Source organism: Entelurus aequoreus, linkage group LG09 (genome assembly GCF_033978785.1).
Source record: "Entelurus aequoreus isolate RoL-2023_Sb linkage group LG09, RoL_Eaeq_v1.1, whole genome shotgun sequence".
NCBI lineage: Eukaryota > Metazoa > Chordata > Actinopteri > Syngnathiformes > Syngnathidae > Entelurus > Entelurus aequoreus.
This window is the reverse complement of record NC_084739.1, coordinates 53,862,576-53,874,920: the sequence shown is the minus strand read 5'-3', so window position 1 is coordinate 53,874,920 and position 12,345 is coordinate 53,862,576. Positions and strand designations below refer to the sequence as shown.

The 12,345-nt window shown below is 41.7% G+C and overlaps 1 protein-coding gene across 7 annotated transcripts in view; it reads left to right on the top strand.

Moving 5' to 3' along the window:
• The window catches only part of zswim8 (zinc finger, SWIM-type containing 8), a 218,286-nt gene that overhangs the window by 202,102 nt on the left and 3,839 nt on the right, over positions 1 to 12,345 (top strand). For 4 of the 7 annotated variants that reach the window (XM_062058939.1, XM_062058938.1, XM_062058937.1 and 1 more), the window contains exons 21-25: positions 4,106 to 4,579; positions 4,696 to 4,870; positions 4,946 to 5,119; positions 11,721 to 11,840; positions 11,993 to 12,171. In XM_062058939.1, the coding sequence (XP_061914923.1) occupies positions 4,106 to 4,579; positions 4,696 to 4,870; positions 4,946 to 5,119; positions 11,721 to 11,840; positions 11,993 to 12,171 (1,122 nt within the window). Of the gene's footprint in view, positions 1 to 4,105; positions 4,580 to 4,695; positions 5,120 to 11,720; positions 11,841 to 11,992; positions 12,172 to 12,345 lie in introns of all 7 variants that reach the window. The other 3 variants (XM_062058934.1, XM_062058935.1, XM_062058933.1) reach the window with 1 other exon arrangement.

Here is a 12,345-nt window from a genome sequence, read left to right as displayed (position 1 = left end):
AATATGTGTGTCATCTGATTTACAACAATTCCAGCAAATGATAAATTTCATGACGTGTTACTGTGTTTACATACACAAGTCATTTTCAGTTCCATAATCTATAATAACATTTCTAACGTATCGGATTTGGGCTCAGTATTGTATTGGATCTGAGGACGAAAAATTGTATCCGGACATCCCTAGTTAAAATGCAAATAAGAAAAGTATGATTAAAAAGGTCACTAGCAAATGTAAATAATAAGTTAAAGTACCAATGATTGTCACACACACACTAGGTGTGGTGTAATTTGTCCTCTGCATTTGACCCATCCCCTTGATCACCCCCTGGGAGGTGAGGGGAGCAGTGGGCAGCAGCGGTGCCGCGCCCGGGAATCATTTTTGGTTATTTAACCCCCAATTCCAACCCTTGATGCTCAGTGCCAAGCAGGGAGGTAATGGGTCCCATTTTTATAGTCTTTGGTATGACTCGGCCGGGGTTTGAACTCACAACCTACCGATCTCAGGGCGGACACTCTAACCACTAGGCCACTGAGTAGGTAATAACAAGTTTTTAGTTTTTTTTTTACATGTATCAATTAGACAAATGTATATATAAAGTTAAATGTAGCAAAACAGTTACTATATTACAAACCCCGTTTCCATATGAGTTGGGAAATTGTGTTAGATGTAAATATAAACGGAATACAATGATTTGCAAATCATTTTCAACCCATATTCAGTTTAATATGCTACAAAGCAACATATTTAATGTTCAAACTGATAAACTTTTTTTTTTTTGCAAATAACCATTAACTTTAGAATTTGATGCCAGCAACATGTGACAAAGAAGTTGGGAAAGGTGGCAATAAATACTGATAAAGTTGAGGAATGCTCATCAAACACTTATTTGGAACATCCCACAGGTGAACAGGCAAATTGGGAACAGGTGGGTGCCATGATTGGGTATAAAAGTAGATTCCATGAAATACTCAGTCATTCACAAACAAGGATGGGGCGAGGGTCACCACTTTGTCAATGAATGCGTTAGCAAATTGTTGAACAGTTTAAGAAAAACCTTTCTCAACCAGCTATTGCAAGGAATTTAGGGATTTCACCATCTATGGTCCGTAATATCATCAAAGGGTTCAGAGAATCTGGAGAAATCACTGCACATAAGCAGCTAAGCCCATGACCTTCGATCCCTCAGGCTGTACTGCATCAACAAGCGACATCAATGTGTAAAGGATATCACCACATGGGCTCAGGAACACTTCAGAAACCCACTGTCAGTAACTACAGTTGGTCGCTACATTTGTAAGTGCAAGTTAAAACTCTCCTATGCAAGGTGAAAACCGTTTATCAACAACACCCAGAAACGCGGTCGGCTTCGCTGGGCCTGAGCTCATCTAAGATGGACTGATACAAAGTGGAAAAGTGTTCTGTGGTCTGACGAGTCCACATTTCAAATTGTTTTTGGAAACTGTGGACGTCGTGTCCTCCGGACCAAAGAGGAAAAGAACCGTCCGGATTGTTATAGGCGCAAAGTTGATAAGCCAGCATCTGTGATGGTATGGGGGTGTATTAGTGCCCAAGACATGGGTAACTTACACATCTGTGAAGGCGCCATTAATGCTGAAAGGTACATACAGGTTATGGAGCAACATATGTTGCCATCCAAGCAATGTTACCATGGACGCCCCTGCTTATTTCAGCAAGACAATGCCAAGCCACGTGTTACATCAACGTGGCTTCATAGTAAAAGAGTGCGGGTACTAGACTGGCCTGCCTGTAGTCCAGACCTGTCTCCCATTGAAAATGTGTGGCACATTATGAAGCCTAAAATACCACAACGGAGACCCCCGGACTGTTGAACAACTTAAAGGCCTACTGAAACCCACTACTACCGACCACGCAGTCTGATAGTTTATATATCAATGATGAAATCTTAACATTGCAACACATGCCAATACGGCCGGGTTAACTTATAAAGTGCAATTTTAAATTTCCCGCTAAACTTCCGGTTGAAAACGGCTTTGGGTGATGACGTATGCGTGTGACGTAGCCAGTGAAACAGAAGTATCGGTACCCCATTGAAAACAATACAAAATAGCTCTGTTTTCATCTCATAAGTCCACAGTATTCTGGACATCTGCGTTGGTGAATCTTTTGCAATTTGTTTAATGAACTATGGAGACTGCAAAGAAGAAAGTTGTAGGTGGGATCGGTGTATTAGCGGCTGGCTGTAGCAACACAACAAGGAGGACTTACTTGGATAGCAGACGCGCTAGCCGCCAATCGCATCTGTGATCGGGTGAAGTCCTTCGTCGCGCCGTCGATCGCTGGAACGCAGGTGAGCACGGGTGTTGATGAGCAGATGAGGGCTGGCTGGCGTAGGTGGAGCGCTAATGTTTTTATCATAGCTCATAGTGAGGTCCGGTTGCTAAGTTAGCTACAGCGTCGTTAGCAACAGCATTGTTAAGCTTTGCCAGGCTGAGAATTATTAACCGTGTAGTTACATGTACATGGTTTAATAGTATTGTTGATCTTCTGTCTATCCTTCCAGTCAGGGATTTATTTATTTTGTTTCTATCTGCATTTGAGCCAGATGCTATCACCTTAGCTCAGTAGCTAAAGAGCTTCGCCAATGTATTGTCGTGGAGATAAAAGTCACTGTGAATGTCCATTTCGCGTTCTCGACTCTCATTTTCAAGAGGATATAGTATCCGAGGTGGTTTAAAATACAAATCCGTGATCCACAATAGAAAAAGGAGAGAATGTGGAATCCAATGAGCCAGCTTGTACCTAAGTTACGGTCAGAGCGAAAAAAGATATGTTACTAACTGCATTCTAGTCCTTCACTCTAACGTTCCTCATCCACGAATCTTTCATCCTCGCTCAAATTAATGGGGTAATCGTCGCTTTCTCAGTCCGAATCGCTCTAGCTGCGTTGAAAACAATGGGAAAATATGAGGAGGCGAACAACTGACTACGTCACGCTACTTCCGGTCGGGGCAAGGCTTTTTTTTATCAGAGACCAAAAGTTGCGAACTTTATCGTCGTTGTTCTATACTAAATCCTTTTTGCAAAAATATGGCAATATCGCGAAATGATCAAGTATGACACATAGAATGGATCTGCTATCCCCGTTTAAATAAAAAAAAATTATTTCAGTAGGCCTTTAAGCTGTACATCAAGCAAGAATGGGAAATAATTCCACCTGAGAAGCTTAAAAAATGTGTCTCCTCAGTTCCCAAATGTTTACTGAGTGTTGTTAAAAGGAAAGGCCATGTAACACAGTGGTGAATATGCCCTTTCCCAACTACTTTGGCACATGTTGCAGCCATGAAATTGTAAGTTAATTATTATTTGCAAAAAATAAATAAAGTTTATGAGTTTGAACATCAAATATCTTGTCTTTGTAGTGCATTCAATTGAATATGGGTTGAAAAGGATTTGCAAATCATTGTATTCCCAACTCATATGGAAACGGGGTTTGTAATAATTTACATTTAAATCCAGACAAAGCTTCTGTTTGTTACAATTTGGTAAGCATGTACAGTTGTACACAAACAATGTGTACATTCTAAAAAAAACTTGTTTTTGTCTACTTCAAGAAAGATTATACACAACTTCTTGGATCATCCTTTAAAGTCTTTCAAAGCCATGGTGTGCGCCTTTGCATTAATTGGCCACTTGATGCCACTGCTACTCACCTTGCCCACTTTCTTCTGCAACCAAAAGTCTGTTCATGCTTTGATGGATTGATGACAAGCTTTTTGTTTTTTTGCACCAATAGGAAAGTGGTGACGTGGTGAAGATTATTGATCGTAAATCTGCTTCTATTTTTACAATTTAAAGAGTGGTAGACAGTTTGAAGTCATGCTACAACACCTATTAAGCCACACTTGCTTTTTACGCATCTGTGAGCTCAAAGCGTTAATATGACATTCATACCCGTGATGAGTGTGATGTAATCCCGTAAATAGTGTCAGTATGACAAAAAAAACCTTAATTTTAACATGAATAATGTGAATAAAAGTGGAGTTATGTGAAAATTATCTCTACTTCAAATCACATCAGTTCAAGATTGTTCATTCTTTTTGTCTTCTCAATATTTTTCATTCAGGACAACACGATGCTGGAAAAGGCGTGTATGGCAGTGGAGGAAGCAGCTAAAGGTGGAGGTGTGTACCCTGAGGTCTTGTTTGAGGTTGCTCATCAGTGGTACTGGTTGTATGAGCAATCCTTTGTGGGAGCCTTGAACCAGCAAAGAGAGACTCCTGAGCGCTGTGGAGCCAATGGAGGTGTTCACAGGAGGCCTGTAGAGTCCAGCTGTGGCGTCTTTGACGGTGTACCTAATGTGGAGTCAACCGGGGTAGCAGTCACAGGCTCCGTCACAGCAGCGGCGGTTGTACCTGTAATCTCTGTGGGCTCCACTTTATACCAGCCCCAGGCTATGGCCCATGCCCACAGCCTTCACCCGTATGCAACCATCCAAGCCCATGTACCCACTGTTTGCACCCCGCAATATCTGGGACACCCTCTGCAGCACGCACCCAGACCCACTGTCTTTCCTATAACCGGAGCTGCATACCCACAGGTCATGAGTTTTTTTTATGTTAGTTGGTACAAATACACTTACTGTCACCTTAAAGCTGTTTTATTTATTTTGGAACAAGAACATGTTTTTTTAAAGGTCTTACTCTACTATCCTAGGGCATGCACCCAGCCTTCATTGGTGCACAGTTCCCATTTTCAGTGGCCACGGGTCCCCAGCCTTCCATAGCAGCCACTGCTGTGACCTTCCCTGCCATCCCTGTACCAGCCATGACGCAGATTTCCTATCCCTACCACCCTGAGACCAGTCTACCAATCAGCACCACTGTCGCAGGTCAGAACTGTCTGTCTGCTTTGTTTAATCCAACTCCTGTGTTAACAACTAAATACATCTGTCAAATATTTGTAGTTGGCAGTATCCATGCTGGTTCCACCATCCAGGCCATTCAGGGATCCTCTTTAACCTGCCTTTCCTCCCAGCCCAGTCCACTAATCAGCACTCCTTTCCCAGTAGAGGAGGAGCCACACAGCCAGCCAATCAGTCAACAGGGTCTGCACTATCTCCATTCTGCCTATAGAGTTGGTGAGGACTTTGTTTACCCTCCAGCAGGGGTGTCAAACTCATCTTCTTTCAACAAGCCACTTGAAACTGATATATTGAGTTAAGAAGAACTGCAGTTGCATGTGCTACAATTTATTTATATAAAAATAAAACGCATTTAGCAAAAATGCCAAAATGCTTGATTGATTGACATTTCCAGATTTTTGTGGGCCACATAAAATGAGTTTGACACTTTTGTTTCACAGAATGTCTCTAAAGTCTGGATATTTAATATGTATATACATTGGTTTTAGGTAATTCACTTGATAAAAAAAACTAAAATAATAAAAATGTCTATTTTTCAAATGATTGAATATTAATGTGAATATTAAATTACTTGAATATTAAAGTATATATAAAATGTTTATATTAAAAAATATTATCTTTTAAATTGTACAATACATGCATGTAACGTGTCCGGACTAAATGGTACATTTATTTTTTATAGTAGGTTATTTTCTACGAAGGGTCAAATAGGACCAAATTAAATTGATACACCCTCAAATAATTACTTAAATGTGTCATGGATTCATTATAATTGGAATTAAATACACACATTTATTTTAGATGGGTTATATTTAATGTAAAATGATTTGATGATTTATTCAATTATTTCATTGAATTTATGTGGCAGCAGTGTTTCCCACACATTCATTTATTTGTGGCGGCCCGCCACGAAATAATTACGTCCGCCACAAATGGATTTTTTTTTTTTTTTTTTTTTGTCCTGTCCAGCTTCTCAGGCAAATCATATAGTTGATGTAGATGCCCATATCGGCTGTTCAGATTTACTTTACAAAAGAGAAGTGTAGGATACTTCTCTTGTTGCCTTATTTTTATTTGACTTTATTAAATGTATTTATATTAGAAACACAACATGTGTATATAACAAAGGGTGCAAAGTCTGCAGGCAGTAGGAAACACATGGTTAAGTGTAGGGAGTAAAACTGATGGCAGTCTAAAGTTCAAGATTTTTGGAGCTCTTTGTTCAGTGGATCAGATGTTTGATGAAGCTCTGTGTCTATCTACCACCACTACTGTTTTCTGTTTATTTGTTACTGACTGTGGGAGGACACCTCTGACTCTGTTTCACTTTATGTTGCTGGTAAATAATATGGTTGTAGTAGTAGGCTAAAGTTAAATTATTTAGTATGCACTAATTAAAGGGGCAGAGCTTTAAGAGACATTTTAGCTTTTATATTTTATAAGATATATTTTTTGTAAGAACCACAATTATTAAATATACTTCAGTGAATAACTTACTGTTCAAATCTGTATATAAATATGTACATAAAGTGTTGTAATTATATTGTAAAATGGATGGATGGATGGACGTTTAAAACAAAACTGTTATTATTAATTAGTAAGTATACATTTTTTTAGCCTTTTTAGAGAAAATCATATCATAGTAGTAAATTATGCAAATTACTCGATGATGTCATGGTGACCACGCCCAATAGCCACGCACCCACCGCCACAGGTATCTTGGCAGTTTTTTGGAAACACTGGGCAGCCTTTGATTAATTTTTTATCCGTCAAACTCAGCCATCAAAGTCAGTGGGCGGATCCTAACACCAGATTGGTTACCCGACACTTCCACTTGTCAGTGAAACTTTGACCAGAGCAGCATGGTCGATATCTTGGTTTGAAAGTGCGGAAATAACACAAGACATGGACAACATTTATTTAATTTGATCATCCTTCGGATTAGAATGTTACTGTGTACATGGACCCTGAAAAAAATTATCTGACTATGACGTGTATTTTCAAGCATCACACTGTAAATGGGAATACTTTACTTTGTCATGCGGAGAGCCTAACATAAACGCAAAGGTGTGTAATTTGTGCTATGGCGCCATCTTTTGGACGAGTTTGCTCACTGCAGGTGATGACAAAACAGTGACTTCCACTGCAAACAGACATGGCTCCGTGCATTTCTGCTTGTCCGACCTTGTCACGATATTTATCATTTTTTCCGTCTGTTCACAACTTTTGTTGTACTTCTCTTTTTGAAAAGGAGCTGGTCTGGACTTTTTTAACATTCGGGATGCGGCGCATCTTCATGTTATTACATTCTGTGTATGTGTTTGAGGCTAGCAGTTAGCGCTTGAAATAGCTGTTATGTCGTGAATTAAACAGCTCGTTAAGACGACATGTATAGCAAGACAATCGCTCCATTTCGAGACTATTGAATTTAGTCCCCCTCCACCACCAAAGTAAACTGACATCAAAGCCATGGGCAGTAAGGATAATTCTAACTTGAATTTCGGAAAATGTGTTTTCATGTGCTACAATCCGAAATACTTTCGGTTTAAATCACAAGTCTCGATCTGAATTAAATGTTGATGCGAACGTGTGTGATCGGGTCAGAATATTCCGAATGGTGTGTTTACATGAAGCATTTTTATTCCGGTTAGGTTTTTAATCCGATTAAATGTGTCCATGTGCACATAGCTACTGACAACAAAATAAAAAACAATAAAATCTCTACATAGGCTGCTCTATGCTCTGGGTCAGCAGGTCTTGATCCCACATAATCAGCAGATGTTAAAATATGTATCATCATCAGCTTTGATCATCATGGCGCCGATCACGGCTGCCTCTGTGCTATCGTGCGCTCTGTTTTGTTTGTTTGTGTGCGTAAATTGTGTGTCCGCGTGCTCTTACACCCGCAAAGAGCTACTTAACATCAGATCAATCACCCCTACGGACTTATTACCGGTCATTTTAGCGTCAGCTGCGGGTTTGGTCCATTCTTTGACCAAAAGAGGGAAACCGCACCGAAGAGGAAAGAGAGCGGGAGCCCTCGTCCGTCTCCGCGGACGAGGATTACTCACGCCCTTACCTGGCATCTTTATCTCCAACGTCCGCTCACTTCCCCACAAGATGGACGAGCTAGCGTTGCTGATGAGAAGAAACAAGGACTTTTCCTCATCTTGTGTTTTGTGCTTCACAAAAACTTGGCTGAGCGCGAGTGTCCCGGACAGCGCGGTTCAACTGGAGGGCTTTCATCTTCTCCGCACGGACCGAGACGCGAGGCTCTCCGGCAAAACAAGAGGCGGTGGAGTCTGCTTCTTCATCAACAACAACTGGTTTCCAGACGTGACGGTGATAACCCAACACTGCTCTCCTGCTCTGGAATACATTTTCATTCACTGTAAGCCCTTTTACTCACTGGGTGAGATCATTTCATTCATACTGGTGGCTGCCTATATACCGCCCAACGCTGACGTGCATGACGCTCAGCGCACGCTTGCAGACCAGATCTTACATGTGGAACGGTCGTTTCCGGACTCTCTTGTTATCGTGCTTGGTGACTTTAACAAGGGAAATTTGAGCCAGGAATTACCCAAGTATAGGCATTTTATTAAATGCTCGACCAGAGAGGAGAACACTTTGGATCACTGTTACACCACAATAAGCAAGGCATACCATGCAGTCCCGCGTGCTGCTATTAGACTATCAGATCACGTGATGGTGCACTTATCCCTTCATACAGACAGAGACTGAAACTGGCTAAGCCTGTTATGAAGACCATTAAGAAGTACACCGCTGAGACTGGGGGGGAGCTGCGCGCATGTTTGGAGACGACAGACTGGGAGGCAATTGGCGCGGCCACGGACAATCTGGTCAAGTATACGGACACTGTGACCTCATACATACAGTTCAATGAGGTGCGCATCATTCCAACGCGCACCAGGGCTTGTTATAACAACGACAAGCTGTTTCACACCCAAGCTCCGACAGCTGCGCAAGAAAAAGGAGAAGCGAAGTACCACTTCAACAGGGAAGTGGAGAAAGCTAAATCTGTGTACTCTAAAGACTGTTAGAGTTTGTAGACCAGGTCCTGCCCCACCTCAAGGACATCACCGGCCCCCTCCTGGACCCACTGCAGTTCGCCTACAGAGCCAACAGGTCTGTGGATGATGCAGTGAACCTGGTCCTCCACTTCATCCTGGAGCATCTGGACTCCCCTTTAACCTATGCCAGGATCCTATTTGTGAACTTCAGCTCTGCCTTCAACACCATCGTCCCTGGACTGCTACGAGACAAGCTCTACCAGCTCAGCCTGCCCGACTCCCTCTGCAGTTGGATCGATGACTTCCTGACGGACCGAAGACAGCACTTGCGGCTGGGGAAGATTGTCTCGGACAGTCGAACCACGAACACTGGTACTCCTCAGGGCTGTGTACTTTCCCCCTGGCGCTTCTCCCTATATACAAACTGCTGCACCTCCAGTCACCAGTCCGTAAAGCTGCTCAAGTTTGCGGACGACACTACCCTCATTGAGCTCATCTCGGATGGCGAAAAATCCGCCTACAGGAGAGAGGTGGACCAGCTGGCGTCCTGGTGCAGCCTCAACAACCTGGAGCTGAACGCCCAGAAAACAGTGGAGATTATCTTGGACTTCAGGAAAGTCAAAGCCCCACTGTCCCCCCTCACCCTGATTGACTCTTCCACCCCCGTCTCCATTGTGGACTCCATCCGTTTCTTGGGCACCACATCACCCAGGACCTCAAGTGGGAGCCGACCATCAGCTCCCTCATCAAGAAGGCCCAGCAGAGGATGTACTTCCTGCGGCAGCTGAAGAAACTTTAGGTGCCGAACGAAATGCTGGTGCAGTTCTACTCCGCCATCATCGAGTCCATCCTCACCTCCTCCATCACCTTGTGGTTCCCCGGCGCCACAGTCCGGGACAAGCATCCGCTGCAGCGCATCGTACGTGCTGCTGAGAAGGTTATTGGCTGCAAACTCCCATCCCTCCAGGACCTGTTCTCCTTCTGGACCAGGAGGCGTGTGGGTCGCATCACAGCTGACTCTTCTCACCCTGGACACAAACTATTCTCCCCTTACCCCTCAGGCAGGAGACCCACACCTCCCGCCACCTGAACAGTTTTTTTTCCCTCGGCCATCAGGCTCAGTTACAGCTCATGTTATTCTATTCTGTGTTATATGTGTTTGATGTTGCACAATTGCATCAGGTAAAATTCCTAGTTTGTGAACCCGTTCTCAAACAATGGTAATAAAAACTATTCTGATTCTGATTCTGATCAACTATCCAAAAAGTACAAGTATATCCTCCTCTGCCGCCATATTTTGAAAGGCTCCTGTTGGCTCCGCCCACTAACTTTGATGACTGAGTTTGATAAATAAATACATTCATGAAGTGCTACCACACAGGTTAATGAAATAATTAAATAAATCATTAAATAATTAATTTAATTGTGAAATAATCAATTAAATCATGAAACAATGAAATCAATATGTATTTAAATGATCAAATAGTCAATCAAATATTCAATTCATTAAATAATTAATTAATTACAGTTATGTCTGTAATTCCAATACAAACATAATTAATTATACATTTAAAGGGGACCTGCACTTTTTAAAAATTGTGCCTGTCGTTCACAATCATGAGAGACAAGAAGACAAAAGTTTAGTTTTTTTGCTTTCTAACATGGAAATCGGCTCATTCTAGGTGGCTAGCAATGCAGCTAATGGGGGCAGTCAATTCTACCTCTAAGTCACTATAAAAATGCACTCAAAAACCATCAACAATACTTCATTTACGTTCTATAAACCGTATAATAACTAAACTGCAGCGACATTGTTATTATAAGAGGGAACACTGAGGTACTCTTTTTCTATCGTAGTAAAAGCTAACTATGGAAAGAGATAAGATTCCACAACAACATGAAACATGTTTGGCTTTGTAATGCACAACACTGCAATATGACACCAATTTGTACTGACTGAAAAACATGAACAATCATATTACAGTATCTGTAAAGTATTAGCCCACATTTCATGTTTCATTTGTACACAGCTGAGCTAGCTAGACAGCATATGTACTGTAATTGTACTAACACGCATGACGTGCTGTGTGTATCATGATCGATATTAAAGTGACTCACTCGATGGACAATTGCTCATCTGGTCCGGCTGACCGGGGATGCAATCTATTTATGTCGAAATAACTTGGCTCCAAGTTGCATATTTATAGTGTCAAAATCGGTTTATCTCCCTCTCCCGGCTCTCTTCTATAAGCAGCAGTAGTAAATCCTCATTTGTCCAAAAATGGTTGTCTTTGTTGTCTGTTATCAAGTCTGCCATGATTGGAAAACACTTGTGTTTGATTCCGGAAGTAGGAACACACATTTTGCCAGAAGTCAGACAAGCGCAAAATGAAAACAGAAATCAATGCGTGGAATAAATCCGTGCCGGAAAGGATTCAAATGATCAAAATACGATAAATTCTGAACATATTACATATTGTTATGAACGTGTCTGTTACTACATTATACAGTATATAGACGTGTATTTGGAGTTGTTTTAGACGACTTTGAAGGGTACAGCGGTGACTCCCATCAGCCGCATCTTACAAGCGTATTATTATCATCTTCAAAATCGTAAAAAAAAAAAAAAACATGCGCGTAATGATTGTGAACGATAGGCAAAATTCCGGGAAAAAAAGTGCAGTTCCCCTTTATGTATTTATTCTAAGATTCATTTATTTAATTTGGCCTCATTTGACCCATTTAGATTCTAATGATTAACAAAAAATCCACTCTTTTCTCAGGTATGCTAGCGTTGGAGATGCTGGGAAGGAGAGCTCACAATGATCACCCTAACAACTTTTCCCGAAGCCCACCCTACACCGAAGACGTGAAATGGTTACTGGGGCTCGCTGCGAGGCTTGGTGAGCTCATTGTGTGGATGATTTGTATAGCAACACTTCATCTCACACATGTTTTGTCTGCATCTCACCAGAATTCACTCTCGGAAAAATCGTTCAAAATTGCTTTTTTCTTTGATGAATGTATTTAATCTTCTGAGTCTTCTCTTGTCAAGGAGTCAACTACGTGTACCAATTCTGCGTGGGAGCAGCTAAAGGTGTCCTGAGCCCATTTGTCCTACAGGAGATCATCGTGGAGGCTCTTCAGAGGCTCAATCCTGCTCACTTCCACGCCCACCTCAGAACACCTGCCTTCCACCAGCTGGTTCAGCGCTGTCAACAGTCCTACCTACAGGTCTGATATCCACAAATATATTCTGAATATGTCCAAAACAACACATTCATTAAGTAAAAATAGCATTAAGTCATTTTTAAGCGTACTGGCCTTATTCACAGGACTTAGATGTTTTAAATGTAAGATACATTGTGTAGGCCAACCTTAAACGTTCAATGAGATCAAAGAATGTAA